This window comes from Mixophyes fleayi, chromosome 1, assembly GCF_038048845.1.
Source record: "Mixophyes fleayi isolate aMixFle1 chromosome 1, aMixFle1.hap1, whole genome shotgun sequence".
Classification (NCBI taxonomy): domain Eukaryota; kingdom Metazoa; phylum Chordata; class Amphibia; order Anura; family Limnodynastidae; genus Mixophyes; species Mixophyes fleayi.
Genome location: NC_134402.1, coordinates 313,931,053 through 313,948,142, shown reverse-complemented (window position 1 = coordinate 313,948,142; position 17,090 = coordinate 313,931,053). Strand labels below are relative to the sequence as shown.

The 17,090-nt window shown below is 41.8% G+C and overlaps 1 protein-coding gene across 1 annotated transcript in view; it reads left to right on the top strand.

The window, feature by feature from the left end:
* LOC142158314 (immunoglobulin superfamily member 1-like) overlaps positions 1-17,090 on the top strand; it is an 88,715-nt gene that overhangs the window by 48,528 nt on the left and 23,097 nt on the right. Inside the window, exons 8-11 of the mRNA XM_075212185.1 lie at positions 3,976-4,269; positions 5,382-5,687; positions 9,479-9,760; positions 15,006-15,296. Of these exons, the coding sequence (XP_075068286.1) occupies positions 3,976-4,269; positions 5,382-5,687; positions 9,479-9,760; positions 15,006-15,296 (1,173 nt within the window). The remainder of the gene's footprint in view (positions 1-3,975; positions 4,270-5,381; positions 5,688-9,478; positions 9,761-15,005; positions 15,297-17,090) is intronic.

The following is a 17,090-nucleotide window of genomic DNA, read 5'->3' as shown; positions in this document are numbered from 1 at the left end:
CACCACTTCAACGTTATTTTATATCTATGTGACTGTTTGCTCATTGCTATCCGCTGCCTCCGTGCACTCCAGCTTTTACCTCACTCACCTGCTTCTCATCAAGTCTGTTTGCTGATTTCTATCCGCTGCCTCTGTGCACTACAGTCTCCTGCTTGCAACTCGCCTGTGTTCAACATCGTGACTGCCAGCTGACTACTATCCGCTGCCTCTGTGCACTACAGTCTCCTGCTTGCAACTCGCCTGTGTTCAACATCGTGACTGCCAGCTGACTACTATCCGCTGCCTCTGTGCACTACAGTCTCCTGCTTGCAACTCGCCTGTGTTCAACATCGTGACTGCCAGCTGATTACTATCCGCTGCCTCCGTGCACTACACTCTCATCTCATCTTTGCTGTGACTTCCTCGAGACTGCCGCTTTTCATTACCATCTGCTACACTTCGTGATCTACAGCTCCTGCCCTGCGCTGCACTCCTGTTTCCCATCGCTGTTGGTTCCTGTGGTTGCTACTGGTTACCTCCGTGTGCCGCTGAGTCCTGCCGCTGTGGTCAGCGCTATCGTCCTTCTCCTGCTGATCCACTCTCCACGCCTTCACGTGTTCCACTGGCCTCTACCCTCCTGTCAGCATTGGATTTGTATCTCTTCTACTACCCTCTGCTGGATCATCTCCATTCTCCTGGGTTTCCTATGAGTCCAGTTCCACGTGTTGCTGACTCCTGTGGATTCGTGTCCCTGTCGGTCTACTCACCTGTGCGCTGCACCTGCTAGACCGCTGCTTCTTCTATCCAGGGACTTCCTATCCAGTCGGCCTCCAGCCGCTCAGGTACCGCTGCAATCCCATCTGACTGCTACTGCTGAACCACGGTATGCATACTTCTCATTGACTGTGCTGTGTATTGCATATCTTGCTGGACTGTGTTTGGTTCTCTCTGGAGTCTGCTATCCGCTGAGTCTATTGCCATCATTGACTGTGTTATCATTGTGCTGGACTACTTCAAGAGACTTTCTAGATTGCAGACCTGATCAGTCATTTACATATATATATACCTATATTGTGCATATTACTGTGGATCGTGTATAAGGTGCCTGTGTATATCCTGTGTTGCAGTCTTCCCCCGTGCACCTCCTCACATAGCAGTGGTACAACTTGCTACCGCAGACCACTGACTACCTGGATACCTCCACTTGGATTCCATTCCTTCACTCAGACAGCGGTACAACTTGCTACCCGCAGACCGCTGACTCTCATCACCTCCTTGTTTCTGTTGGACATTCCTCCTCACTATAGCAGTGGTACAACTTGCTATCGCAGACCACTGACTACCTTCACGTGTCCTTGTCCATACAGTTCCTTGTGTATCATTACCTCATTATTACCAGTGTTGCTAGTCATAGACTTTCCTGAGCATCTCATCGGCCATCATTTCATGTTCCGTGATCACCCAGCTACCAGAGTACCCTATTACCATCTACATTGCTCTGGTAAGCCTACCATCTGGTGATCCCTGGGTAAAGACTCCTAGTGCCCGTGACAGTAAATTGCTCTTTTAATTTTATCCCTGACACTTGGCCTAAGGCCGTATAGCAACGCCTCGTTCTCTTCTCTCCTGGAATCTCCAGCTTGCGCAACTATATCGGGACCTAAAGCCTGCAGGGGCCTGGTGGTTCGCTTTCCTATTAGCTGCATCTGTAATAGTTTAATCAGCTTGCGGGCCTGTGCCCCGACCCAGAGGATTCTTCACTCGTTGTGGACACCGGGATTCTAACATCACGGTTTTTGTGTGTAACAGAAGGAATGCTCTAACCTCTCTCCCCAGTGGTTTCAACCTCCCTGCCGGCGCCCGCTCCCGGGCCGACCCCTGGACGCTCATCAGACACTTCAGACATTGCCCCTAGTGAGTGTGAGTGATCCGCTATGCTTGCCGAGAACACATCAGCTGCCGTTCCCAGCTCCTCCTGCCATGCTCCCTGTCCTTGAGGCACCAGAACCTGACTCTGCGAAACTGAAAATAAAACATTGTGAGTTTCCGGCACCCCACGGTTGACATTCCCAGCCACCCCTGTGTCTGGCGATGTTACGATGGTTGGCACGAATGTTGAGGAGGCGGCGGGCCTACCTCCAGCGTCTGCACGGTATCTGGGCTCACAACCCTCGGGCCAGAAGCCTCACCCCCCAGTTGCTGCTGGAGTGGTGCCCCTTCACGTGCTATCCCCACTACTCCATTGGCCACACGACTCGCTGCCAACTGCCGGCTGAAACCGCTGCGCTCTTCTGTCAATGTCCCCATGGTAATAGTCAAACACTCTGTCGCTTACCCGCTCAGCGCGATAGCCGTCCCCCTTGTCTCCCTGTCTCGGGGGCATACAGAAATTGCTCTCCCTTGCCTGTTCAGAAAGCGGGGGTGGGGGGGTAATTGGTGCCGCTGAACCCGACCTTAACTCTGCCCTGCCGAGCCTCCAGAGAAAAATCCCCCCTCAGACCTGAGCCCGGGGTAGTCTGAAGCGCCTAAATTCCTTTCTGCGCCAAGGTCCTGACTCCGACCCCCAGAGGCGTTGTCCCTGTTTTGGGCAAAAAAGGCCCTTCTTTCTATGGCCGCGTCCTCACTGCCCGCCATAGACGGGTACAGTGACCTACGAGCGGACAAGGGATGTGGCTGTAACTGTGCCCCCCATGCCGATCCTCTCACACTACTAGGCAAAAAGGGTCTGGGGGGGAAATGTAACTGGTGTGGAGCTGGGCAAAAAATGTCCCTAACCCTTTCCCTAACAGCCAGCACAGGAGGGGTTAACGACAATACTATCCCTGTGCTGCTGGAAAATCTCTCCCCTGCTCCCCCTGGTGGCCTGGGCACTCTGATTGCTGCTGAGGGGGAGAGGTCCATCCCCACCGCGCCCCTGCCGCCTGTCCCAACCTCCCTGTGCCGCCCTGGTGACATGCAGCTAGTCTGCGCCCCCTCCCTGGCGCAGACCCGGCTCCAGCGCTGGGGCCCGGGATCTGCGCATGCTCACGCCGCCCGGCGGTTCAGACTGAACCGCTGAGCCGCGCCCGACAAACCTCCTCCTACCCCGGGTCACCGGGGAGGCTGGAGGTGCACTGGCCACCAATGAATTGATCCTCCGGCAGGGGGCACTGCCCATGACCCCCCCATAGGCCGCCGCACTTGCCCCCGACCGCGCCCCCATCCCCAAGATGGCGACGGGAATCGCCTGAGGAGGGGGACTGAAGCTGAGCCGGCCTCACCACGGCCCTTTTTGGACGGGGCATAACCCGGAATGAAGTGCTAACTAAAAGGGGAAAAGAAAAGGGGAGAGGGAAAAAAGAGACAAGAAAATGAGACAGATAAGAGAAAGAAAACAAAAATAAAAACAGACACAAAGCAATAAAGATACAGGAGAGAAAGTTAAATATAAGAAAGCAAACAATTTAAGGTCAATAAGAAAGAAGACAAAAGTTATACACAGCAAAAACAGTTAAGTAATAAAAGTAATCCTTATCTGTCTCCACGTGCACTCCCAAAGGATTTTGCCAGCCGAGTGACTCAGACCAGGAAGTGCAGCATACTATACAAAGACACAAGACCCTCCCCTCAACATCATTGGTCGGGTCTACCTCCTATGTTAACCCCTTCAGGTAAGTGCAAGCTCGAATGCAACATTGTCACTATTTAATTGCGTTCGTCTATAGAGGACTCTCTTGTAAAAAATGATGATTATGATTGATTTTTTATTTTTCTGCCAATTGTGCCTGTTTGGTCAAGATGTTATTGGTGCCCTGTATTGATGGGCATTGTCTTTGGATAGTGTACAGCTTAGTCAGTGGATATGATCAGATTTAGCAAAGTTGGTAAGTGGTTTGGGAGGTTAGAGGCTCCTGTGGTGTCCATTCATTTGTATTTATGCCTCTAAGGCTATTAAAATCTCCCATAAAGAACAAAATGTTATGTTTATATCTTCAGTTTTCCTTGTCTACATTACAGAAATCCCCCAGGCACCATCCATCATTCTGAACCCTGTACTACCTGTGTATATAAGTGGGGAGTCTATCAACATGACATGTTCTCCTCCCGATGGACCTGCAGTGATCAGCATCCAATACTACAAATATGATAAGGAAATCCATGAGTCAGAGACACTGGGGAGAATGTCCACATATTTAATCACCAGCTCCTCACCAGATTCTACAGGAAACTATTCATGTCGCTACTGCTTTAACCACTCTGATAGATATATTTATTCCCAAAACAGTTTATCTGTTGCCATCAGAGTCATGGGTAAGTGTTTTCCAAAGGATCTAAACTTGAATTTTATATGTGCAGTGGAAGTGAGCAAAAACATACTTAATATAAAAACTGTACTAAACATCGTAAAATGTAAATATAGCAACAAAATCGCAAGCATTTTATCAAAGCAGTTGTCTGATTAGCTTTCATAAATACATATTGGGTGTCATAAGTATTAAAGCTACTATTACTAATATTTGTTCCTTGCACCGGTCTATGCACCAACTCTATGCCCCTACTCATGTGAATATTCCCACTTTGCTTGCAAATATGGCAGTACTTGAGGAAACAGACAGAATTTACATAGTCAAAGGGCAAATCACGATGGGCCATAGGTGCACTTCATTATCCAAATGGATGTCTGTACATGCCTTCAGAACAAATACATAAAAATGCCACACACACAGTGGTGCACATGTGAAAAAATTGTACTTTTAAAATTAACAGACAACGCACATGAATGACATAAGGGTGCTTCAGATTTAACCACAAACGTAAAAGAAATTAAACAACATTAACAGTGGCAGAGGTGCACCCATCTTTCACTTGATGGGTGCACCCATCGGGGCCAGCTGGAATAATGCTGTAATAAGAGAGACACAGATAGGCAGTGCTTACACATGACAGATATGTGGTATGCAAATGGTTATTTCCAACACAACTAGGAGCTAAGCATACAAAGAGAAATGCTGCTCTGACAATTTTATGCTTAGCAAAAATGTCAAAAACTTTTACAAATTCAATTATGTATTTAGGAAAAATTAAACAGTTACTAAAGAACAGCATGCTATACAAGGTAATGCATGTATTTTGCACAATTTACAGCAGAAAATGTTGCATTTATAAATAAATAATAAACTGGGGACTGCATCTCGGACCAGCAGGGTTCTGCTGATCAGGCCATTGGAGGTCATACATTAAAAAAAAAAACATTAAAGAAAGTTCATAATTCTGTTCAACTTAGCTCAGTAATATGAATGCTGTATCAATTAATGTCCATTAATGGGTTCACCTGATCTTCAAGTGAACATGGTCTGCAGTCAGTTTCATTGTCTATCCAACTTTTGCACCTACTTACATGCACACTGTCATTTGTCTTTCAGATATACCTCCTGCTCCTGTTCTTAAAAACCAGAGTGGCCATTCTGTGTTTCTAATGGGTGACAGTCTACAGCTTCTTTGTTCTGTACCCTCTATATCATCACAATACATGGTCACTCAAATGTACATTTACCTGGGGAATGAGGAGGTGAAATCTGATAGTCCTAATTCCCAGCTCAGCACTCCTTATGCTGTATCCAACCTGGACAGATCATCTTTTGGTGTTTATAGCTGTCAATTCAAGGCCAATGTGTCTAGCAGAGAGATCATTTCACAAAGGAGCAACACCTTGAAGATCACATTGATTGGTAAAGTTTTACAATATCAAACCAGTTTCAAAAGCAAATACATTTACGTATTACGGGCCTGATTCATTAAGACACACAAAAGGAATGTATTGCGTGTTTTTTTAAACACACGTAAATCGACATGTGCATGTTCGTATTCACCAATTAGCGGATTAAAGATACGTCTGTGGATGAATACAGGTCTAGGTGTACACTGCATTAATAGACAATGCACTGCAGGATATGTCCAATACATATGGAAAATATAAAGTCCCAAAAGAACATACTGAAGAAAGAAAAAAAGCACTATTAATGTCACCTGTTAATAATATAGTAATTATTACCCCCTACTTCCATAAAATATATTACATAGAATGGTCTAAATGTTTACTGCACATAAAACACGTACATTTCAGAGGCCCAAAACGGACACTGCTGTGTTAGCTCGAGCTTGGCACGCCCTTACTGTACATTGACTACGTGCATACTCCTAGTCTTTTCCCTGTTCCACCCATGAAATCATTGGCTGTAGTAAGAGTCGTTTAGCACTTCAATTGGATGTTGCTATATTAACTGGTATGTGGTCCGGTTCTGGGCATGCACAGAGCGATTTCTTTTTTACGCAAAATACGTCAGGATTCGGTAATTAGGTTCCTTATTGAATCAGGCCCGACTTGTTTTCATAGTTCACTCCGACTAAAATATGTACTGACGTTAAATAGCACTGTAGCCATAATATATGTGCCCATCAAACCACTCATCATCAGTGATATCTTCTGATCTGGAATGCATATGAGAAAAGAGTCTTAGGAAACAAAAGCAGCCATCATAAATGCTCTAAGGTTGTATTAGCATTTGGAGGTAAATGTATGAAATCGACGACTTTACAGGTGAAATTTAATGCAGCGATGGCTTGTAAAGGCAAACTTGCCTTTACAAGCCATCGCTGCTTTAAATTTTCCCTGCAAAGTCGTCGATTTCTGGCAACTTGCAGAAATCGGAGCTTCATATCTCTCAGTGTGATCAAGCATCTCTGGGATGTGCTGGAAAAACAAGTCTGAGCCATGGAGGCCTCACCTTGCATCTTACAGAGCTAAAAAGAATCTGCTGCTAAAGTCTTGATGCCAGATACCACAGGTCATCTTTAAAGGTCTTGTGGAGTCCATGCTTCGATGGGTCAGAGCTGGTGTGGCATCATGCGGGGGACCTACACAAAATTAGGCAGGTGGTTGTAATGTTGTGTCTAATCGGTGTATAGATATTGTTTACAGGGTATAATATAGTATTAATACAATTACATTTTTATAGTTGGTTATTGAAAAGGTGCCTAAAGGACAGCCTACAAACATTCCAATGTGTAACTGTCACTTTCATTGCCAGTGGTATTTCCCCCAAAAAAAAAGAAAATACATTAATATTCATTAAAGAAAATCTCCATTTTTGGACTAGACTTGCCTATCTTACTTTAAACCATATGTAGCAGTTAGGCCTGGTTCCACTGTTAGCTGTCATCGCATGGAGAGCGTGTCCATCAATGCCTTTCCCATAGCGCTATATAGAAGCATGTCATTAAGCTCTGTGAGAGAGGCAAGGGCAGACTCTTTTTCTCTATATTGACAGTGCTTCAGGTCATGGGGTGGGTGATTCCTGGGGGAGAAACCCTGGGTAGATAAGGTAAGCAGGACTTGTCCTTTACAGTCCTAAAAGTAGAAGACCATATAATTATAGATGACTCCCACACAAATATTGTTGGTTATCTAGGTGTCAGAACTTCAACACTTGGAATTTGTTTGTATAAATCTCAGTATCTTGCTGGTATTTAAAACTAATGTTTATATTGTACAGCAACCTAAATGAAACAGTAGTTTTTATCATAACAACATCAAGTTTTGTGCAAAGTTAAAATTATGGCTGCAGATAACAATGAAGAATTAAGTTAAATAATCAGTGCTTATGTGGTCCACCTTTGGCCTTAATAAGGTCTGATAATTAGCAATGCATGCTATTTACCAGCTGTGTATTAGAGATGTTCACTGACCCCCGTGTTCTGGTTTTGGTTTTGATTTTGGATCTGGATTAACTTCGTGTTTTGGTTTTGGCAAAACCGCCCTTGCGTGTTTTGGTTTTGGTTTTGATCCCAATGTTTTTCTAAAATCCCTATTTTTTTTTGTTAAAATCACATATTTTTGCTTTTTTTCCCCCTACATTATTATTAACCTCAATAACACTAATTTCAAGTCATTTACAGTCAATTTTGACCACCTCACAGGTCACAATATTATTTTCATACACTTTCAAATAAAGTCTGCAGATTTAGAAGACCAATTATTTCTATTTCAGCAATGACAATTAGCAATGGAGCTCTCCTGAATGTCACTGGAGACTTTGAAAAACACTGCTACCCCTCCTCTTTCTATTCTACCTATGATGCTGCCCAACTGCTCTACAGATTACCAAGATCTGTGCTACCCATTCTGTGTCCCTCTGTGAAATGATGCTGGATCGCAATGGAGGACGGTACTTATAGAATCCAAAAATTGCGAGATCAGATGACATAACGATGACGTTTTGCCTCGTTTTCAATTCCGAGGGTGCATGAAAGCTCAGTACTCAGATCTGCTAAGTTCGGGTGTGTTTGGTTCTCAGGGAACCGAGCCTGAGCATCTCGACTGTGTATCAGCTTCTGGGTAGTTTCAAAAAACATTTTGTGCCAAATTTCACACAAGAGACTTGAATTCAATGTTAAATTCAATATTGTTGGGTTTTTCACCTTCTCGTTGCACAAAATATTAATGGAATTAAAAGACTTAGACAGCCATTTTAATATTCCAATTGTTGAAGGTTGATGGTTTTCCAATTATTTTCTCACAAAATGTGTACAGATCATTGGATAAAAAAAATTAAATATTTTGTCAAGGGATGTTTTTTCACTGATGGCATAACATTGTATATCAAAATACATGTATACATCTTTTATCATTATTCACTTAGAAAACTCTAAATTTAGTCTATCGGCCTCTTGATTTCCTTGATTTTTATGGTGATAATTATCAATAACATGGAAAATGCCAAATAACTGGCACAAATTGGTTATGCTAATTAGATAAGCTGATTGATTTTAATAATTTGTTTGAAAGTTAAACTAAATGTAGCTTTTACATAGTTAACAGCATTTGGCAAATATTAATTTAATGAAAACTACTGTTCTTCACTAGGTTTTCTTTAGAATTTGACAAAAAAGGGAAATATGGGTAAGATACTCAGTTTTATTTGCACACATTTTCTGTCAAATGTGTTAAATTATATTAATAAGTTAATTAAAATATTAGAAAAGGCATCCAATATCTTGTAATTGAATCTTCCTCAATATGTGTTACACAGTGATAAAATATTCCGATTAAATGATCCACAAATTAAGTAAAATATCAATGTGTACTGACTTATGTCCAAGTTTCTGAAGTACAAGGATCGGTTTAAATAATCATCTTAATATATTTTTCTCTCATAAAATATTCGTGTATGATGTTATTTATAAGCTTATGTCCATTGTACATTGTTTCATTTTATTTTATTTTATATGCTTGTTGTGTCAACTTTATAAAAATAGTGGGGAGCAGGGAGTTACTTAGGTTTTTGGACTATAAGCACCATAAATTTCCATGTATGTTTTCCTTTACATGTTGTCCTTTACATGGTATCTAAGTTATTATAATGGAAATGTTCTCTTACATTATGTGATGTCTTGGCTGTGAATGACTGTCGAGCTCAAAAATCATTATTTCTACTATGCAATTATTGTTTTATTGTTTCAGATACACCTCTTGCTCCAGTTCTGCAGGTGGTTCCAAATCACCAAGTCTATATTGCAGGAGAAACTCTCAATTTGCAGTGTTTTGGGTCTTTCACAGGTCGACATAATGTGTATAAGGATGGACAGTTGCTGCTAAATTCTGGTTCTCCATTAATATTGTTCAGTCATTCAACAGATATACAACAAAATGACAATGGAAACTATACTTGTACATACCACAAGGATATACAGGGACGTATGGTGGAGTCACTCACCAGCCAGCCTGTTAATATATATGTGATTGGTAAGTTTTGTCTGTATCTAATGCATGTTTCACTATCAGTTTATAGCTTGTTCCCACCAAGACTTTCTTAGCGTTGACTGTGGAGTTTCATGCAGCTTTTTATAAGCAATATTTATATTTACATTGTAAGTATAGAGCAATTAAAGCTCTGCACAAAATGTCTAAATAATGCTTAAACTTTGATATGAACAAGCCGTTAGGTATAGCCTTACAAACAGCAGTATTTACCGCTATTGTCATTCATTGTTGGTAATATACAGATGGACAGTGCTATGTTGTCACATAACTGTTTTTGGGCTAGTTGTAGTTTTTTTAGTTGAAGCACACAAATGTATGGTCTAAGATGGTATTTTGCTGTGGAACAGCTGATATTTGCTCTAGGTGATCTGAGTATTCCTTATGATTAACCATATGCTACATGGCACTTTCAATAAAGTCTATCTTGCCATCCTCTTATTTTCATGAGTTATGTAATAGTTAAATTATATCCAAACTTTGACAGTAAAGGAGACGTTACAACAACATATTTGATTCTACAAATAGAAAAGACCCACAAATGACTGCAACTCCTTCTAAGAATATATTACTTTGGTCAACTCTCACTTTATAGCCAATAATAATAGAGTGATTGTTGGGTAAATTTGTGGTGCTGATTCCAAATATGACATTATTTTAGATAGATTGGCTCTATTTTTTTAGATAATTGGTACCCGGGAGGCTCCCGAATTTTGGGGAGTCCTCCCGGACTCCCAGAAGAGTAGGCGTCCTCTCAGAATGTTGTGGGAACGGAGCTTAATGGTACAATCCCACCATTAAGCCCTGCCCCCTGTTATGTAATGCAATGAATATAGGCATTTCATAGCAGGGGGCGTGGCCAAAAATTATGTGATTTGTCAAGCCTGCTCCCACACGCCCGTCTCTCCCCACGAGTTCCCTGAAGCCAATTTGAAAAGGTTGACATGTATGACTAATACCGATTTCATACTGCCGCCCCGGCAATATCCCGGGTTTTTCAAGCCGGGTTTTTGCCAGGGCTCGGAGCGTCCCAGCTCAGAAACACCATTTATACTGCACCTCGGACCCGGGAATTTCCCGGGTTGACCCCATTCATACTGCACAAGTCTGCGCCCTGGCAATTTGTGGGAGTCATCACCAGAGCAGTTTTCATTGGCTGAAAAATGGTGATGTCATTGAAAGGTGACTGGTTTTTTGATGCATAAAGATGATGCAAAAGTGGGCGGTGATTGTTTACCACATTACTTTTCATCATGGTCCAGAGACAGGCAGACAGCCAATCAGCTTGTTTTCTGTGCAACCCGGGTTGAAAAACCTGGGTTGCACCATTCATAGTGCAGACAACCCGGGTCCGACCCGGGAATTACGCCTAGATAAATCCCGGGTTGAAGACCCGGGTTTTTAGACCCGGGATTTTTGACTTGTACCATTCATACTGCACCAAGACCCGGGTCGTTTGAGCTCGCCCCGGCAAAAACCCAGGATTTTGGTGCAGTATGAATGGGGTATTAGCTAAATTTTCCTGGGTTATTTGTTGTTTCACTCAGTGGGTTTAAGATGTTATCTAATAATGTATATTCCAATGCATTCGTTAACACAGCAACCAAGGGCTTTATTATCAATAGTAGATATTTAATGTTAAAAAACCTTAAGGTGTACCCCATTGCGCTATAACTTGTGTTAAATTCTCAACTGACAGGCTTTGTTTAATGGCTTTTAGAAGGCCATTACAGTCTCAGTAATGTATTATTGTTTTATTACTATTTGTAAAAATATATTTTCTTATCTTCATGTGTTCACGGGTAAAGAAATCACTTTTCTACTATTTATTATTCCAGTACGTTTGAAACAGGGCCTTACTATCCAATAGGCTGACTATACTTCAGCAGGGGGAACAATGTTTTGTGAGGGCACAAAATTGTGACAGAGAGAGGCATAAACTGAAATTAATTTTAAAATGTAATAGAATATTTGTTCTCCAAAGTTACAAAAAAAAAAAAATTGGAAAGAAAAATTTAGTACGGTTTTAATCTTGACATGTTCCTGTAGTAAAGGCTGAAGACAGTGAATCATCCTTGGACAGGAGCTGTATGATAAGCGAGTAGGAGAGACAAGCTCAGTGACAGATGCAAGCGTGCAGGGCTGCCAAGAGGAATTCAGGGCCCGGGTACAACAAATTCATGGGGCCCCCCCTCATAGTCGAGTAAGCCCCCAAAAATTTTTGGTTTGTAGTAATACATTCAGGGGCGTGGCAATGCGCCGTTGGGGCGTGGCTAGCCTAACGGCGGTGCAAAATTTTTCGGAGGTGTGGTCATGCATTTGGGGGCGTGGCAAATGCGCCATTGGGGCGTGGCTAGCATCAAAATCACTAGACTCTCAATTCGCCGGAGCGTCACATATGTTCAAGCACTCCTGACTTTCAGGACATCTACCACCACAGTGTAGTATACAAAGAATGCAGTGTGTACACAAACAGTTCAGTCTTGGCCTACACCTTACATTGGGCACAACATTCACCAAAAATTGCCATTGTCCCTACTAGAATCACAACATTTCACACACTGTGCTGCTCTCTCCTACCTGTTCTTCTCACTTTCTCCACCTGTGGCTGCTGGTTTCTTTAGTTGTGGCTTGTCCGGATCCAGGAATGTTGAAGGACCTATTTTGAAAAAAAATGGCTACATTTAGAAAATTACAGCCAGCCCCGGCGTTAAATCAATAGCACTCACGATTAATAATTAGGCCTTCCTCCAGCCCCAACATTAAAATAATACTATTTACATTTAATAAATAAACCTATTTCCCTTCCTGCAAACAGCCCCAGCAATACCTATTTCTTGCAACCATCACTGCCATTAAATAATTCATAGTCACATTTAATAAATAGACCTCATTCTCCCTAAACTCACCCCAACATTCAATAGCCCCCAAACCTTTTTTTCCTCCACTGTTCCTCTTTCCCACTTTTTTTCCTCCTCTGTTCCTCTCCCACTTTTTTTCCTCCACTGTTCCTCTTTCCCACTTTTTTTTCTCCTCTGTTCCTCTCTCCCACTTTTTTTTCCTCCTCTGTTCCTCTTTCCCACTTTTTTTCCTCCTCTGTTCCTCTTTCCCACTTTTTTTTCTCCTTTGTTCCTCTCTCCCACTTTTTTTCCTCCTCTGTTCCTCTTTCCCACTTTTTTTCTCCTCTGTTCCTCTCTCCCACTTTTTTTCCTCCTCTGTTCCTCTTTCCCACTTTTTTTTCCTCCTCTGTTCCTCTTTCCCACTTTTTTTTCCTCCACTGTTCCTCTTTCCCACTTTTTTTCCTCCACTGTTCCTCTTTCCCACTTTTTTTTTCTCCTCTGTTCCTCTCTCCCACTTTTTTTTCCTCCTCTGTTCCTCTTTCCCACTTTTTTTCCTCCTCTGTTCCTCTTTCCCACTTTTTTTTCTCCTCTGTTCCTCTCTCCCACTTTTTTTTCCTCCTCTGTTCCTCTTTCCCACTTTTTTTTCTCTTCTGTTCCTCGCTCCCACCTTTTTTTCCTCCTCTGTTCCTCTCTCCTTTTTTTTCTCCTCTGTTCCTCTTTCCCACTTTTTTTTTTATTCCTCTGTTGCTTTCTGCTTTTTTTCCTCCTCTGTTTCTCTCTCCCCTTTCTCTATAGTACTGTTCATCTCTGTTTTCCTCCCCTTGCCTCTCCGTTTCTTTACTTACCTTTTGTCAACTTCTTTCCTTTCTTTTCTTCTCTTCTGTCTCCTCTTCTGTCTTCTTTCTGCCTGCTGGCTGCGGCGCTCCTCACTGACTGACGGGCGTGACTTGATAACGTCACGCCCGGCAGTCAGTGTGAATGGAGAAGAGGAGAGGGACACGGCGCCGCGCGATCACGTGAGTACCTTTTTTTTTTTTTTTTTTTTATTCCAGCTCCCCCCCCCCTCCCCCTCCCGCGGGGAAAACAAAAAAAAAATATTGCAAAAAAGAAAATAAAAAAAAATAAATTAATTAAATTAGCGGAGATGGCATGGCCGGGCCCGGGAAAAATGTACCCGCTCCCCCCCCCCTCTCGGCGGCCCTGCATGCGTGACAGCCCCACTCCCCTACACCTTCACACCTTTACCCTTTTACCCTCAGTAATGATCGTTTATGCCTCCATTCCAGTATACAGTTATGATTTTAATGAAAATTAAATGAGTGACAAAGATTTCTCTGACATATTTAAAAAGTGAAGTGGAGTTAAAGTGAAGGAAATCAAATATAATATAAGGATGAATTTACTAATACTGTCCCTGATGGAACCATCTTTAAGAACCTTGACATATCTGGCCCTGGAGTTCAGTTCCATTTGGGTAAAGCATTTTAGTCAGCTACAGGGACTGAATTAGTAACATATACAAGTGCTACAGCACTACATAGCCCTGGAACTTCTCTGGTTAGACTGCTGGGTACAATGTAGGCACTGTTGCATGTGCAATTTTATACCAAAATGTTGAGTCACCTATTCTGCATCAGCATTTTTTCCTATCCCCGGAGTAAGAAAATCACTGAGTTGATGGAAGTCTTTATGTCTATTCCAGGAAAATCCTTCTTTATTATTAGGTAGTGATCACAACTGCCTTAAGGCAAGTCACAACATCCAGCCAATGTGTGGAAACTGAGAGCACTAGTCTGTTCTTTGACGCTTGATGGATAATTCTATCAGTGGTGGCATATACTATCCACTAGGATAACTTATAAATCACAGAATTCACAAGACTCTGTTGAGGACAGCGTCACACTAGACAGACATCATGAATGTCATTCCCATAATGAAGAATTGGCTCAATGACTGGAAGATGATATAACAATAGCATGGTCAGGCCTAGAATAGGTAGCCCACATGGTATCTTGACATTCACAGAACAGTATTGTGTTCTACATGTATGGGACTCTACACCATGGCTGTTTCATGCTGTTGAATGACTAGTTATACAACAGGATCTACCATAGCAAGGTCCCCTCTTTCAAGTTGCAAACTTTAAAAGAATGAATCCAACATTCTTGGTGTCCAATATTTCTCTTGTAAGACTGTGCTTACGATTGTGTCTAGCTTAGTATTGTAAGCTAGAAAAAGGGTATAGAGCTTTTCTTTGTTAATGATTAAGGGGGTCATTTAATTTAACCCTTTCTTTTAAAAAAAAATATTAATATGTATAAAGAGTCAATAATTATATGTTTTTGTTTCAAAAGCTGTGGTCTGGTTCTCATGCTTCTCTTGCTGTTTAGATCCATTGCCATGTCCAAACATTACGTTGGAGAGCCCAGTACAAAAGACAGATGATGGTTTCCAAGTGACATTGAAATGTTCAGCACCGGATGTTGACCTGCTCAGAACTTTCTACTATTTCAAGGCAACTGAAGAAAACGACATGAGAAACTCAACAGATGTTTCAGGCTCTCTGGTGTGGGAACTGGAGCCTGTCAGCCATGTTGTCTTCTCTTGTGAGTATGAGGAAGTGCTAAGAGGTCGAAAGATCAGGTCGATAAGGAGTCGGAGTCTTAACATACCACTGTCAGGTAAGGGTTTATTGTTTCAGATTGTTAACGTGACATTTTGCAGGCAAACACGGTAACAAGATTCACTCCCTTCAGAATGACACAATCCCTCTGAATAGTAATCAAAATATTAAGTTCACTTGGGGAAACATTAAATTCTCGTTTGTGCTCAGTACTGAAGGAAAAGCGGTAGCAGTGTTAACCAATGACAGCACACGCTGCTGGCAATTAAATGCTATGTCCTCGTAACTAGAGCCCCAGGAGAAGTGATGAAAGCGAAGGAAAGCATGTGAGGGGTATAATTGGAGAAATGCCGAGTATCCCACCAATAATAATAATAATAATAATAATAATAATAATAATAAAAAAAATAATAATAATAAAAATAAAAATAATAATAATAAAAATAATAATAATAAAAATAATTATTATTATTATTATTATTATTATTTTGTGAATTTTAATGCAAGCAAATTTTAAAGTTTTAGCATTTAAATAGTGTTGTTACCCCAAAATCAGCCATGATCATAGGAGGGAGACCAAATGAACATTTTGAGTTATGTACTTGTGATATATAATTATTGCATCATATGATGGGATTGGATCTGGCTCCTGTCCAATCAGACATAGCAATAATTACACACATTCTGCATGAATTACCTACCTTCCAACATTACCTCTTCCATCTTATACATATAGTCTGCTCCAGAATTATGCACTTACTTTCCTATTGCAGAAACCTGGGCTGAATTAATTGATATAAAAAAACACCCATCTAATCACTTAGGGGCCTATTTATCAAAGATCTCTCCCCTCTAATTTAGAGGTAAATCCCCGAAAACAGCAGTTTTCGGGGACTTACCACTAAATTACTATGTATTATTGCAGCATCGCAGCAGATATCTCAGATATCTGCTGCTTTGCTTCTCTCATCGGTTTACTGAGCACTCCCCATAACAGTGTATGGGAAGTGCTCAGTAACGCTATGTATCAATGACTGATACTTAGTTTTCAATCATGGTAATGTACGCCATCTGAAGCTGGCGTACATTACCATAATTGAAAAGTTTCACTGAAAACAGCGCTGCTCTGACGAGCAGGGCTGCACAGCGCATGTGTGGAGGGATCATGCGATTCCTCCACACTTTCTTTAGGTTCCGTCAGACAGGGATCTCTGTGCGCATGCCCGAGTTTACTGGTCGGCGCATGCGCACAGGGATTGAAATAGGGGCGAGCAGCACCGCAGAGGGAGGAGAAGAGAAGACTTCAGTGACAGGTAAGTGTTAATCTTCACAGGAGCAGCCGTTTTTCGGAACGGCTGTTCCTGTGTTGATTTTTTAATGCATATGAGAAACTTTTCAATCCGCATCTATGCGATGAGGATTGAAAAGTTTCATTCAAATTATGCGGTCATTGGTAAATAGACCCCTTAATGAATTCAGCCCACATAATTGCATTAGGAAAATAAGTGAGATGTTGAGAAACAGCACTTTTGTATAGGGTGGTTATATTGGAGGGTCTGAAAATACCCACCTAGACTTTCCTCTATCTGTAGGGCTAGACACTAATTGGGGAGGGGGGGGTCCATTGTTAACTCATTTAGCACTTTAACTTAGAGAATGAACAGTTTAAAATAATAGTTATAGCTTTTTTCATTGCATATAAATAACAATTCTTGTCTGCTTCCCACTCTATAGCCCCCGACACCTCCTGTCCCGTCTTTTTTTCTGTACCCCTTTACAGCTTACGTACAAAACTCTAATAAAAACTATGATGTTAACTAAATAAATAATTATTTGGACACTAAATTACAAT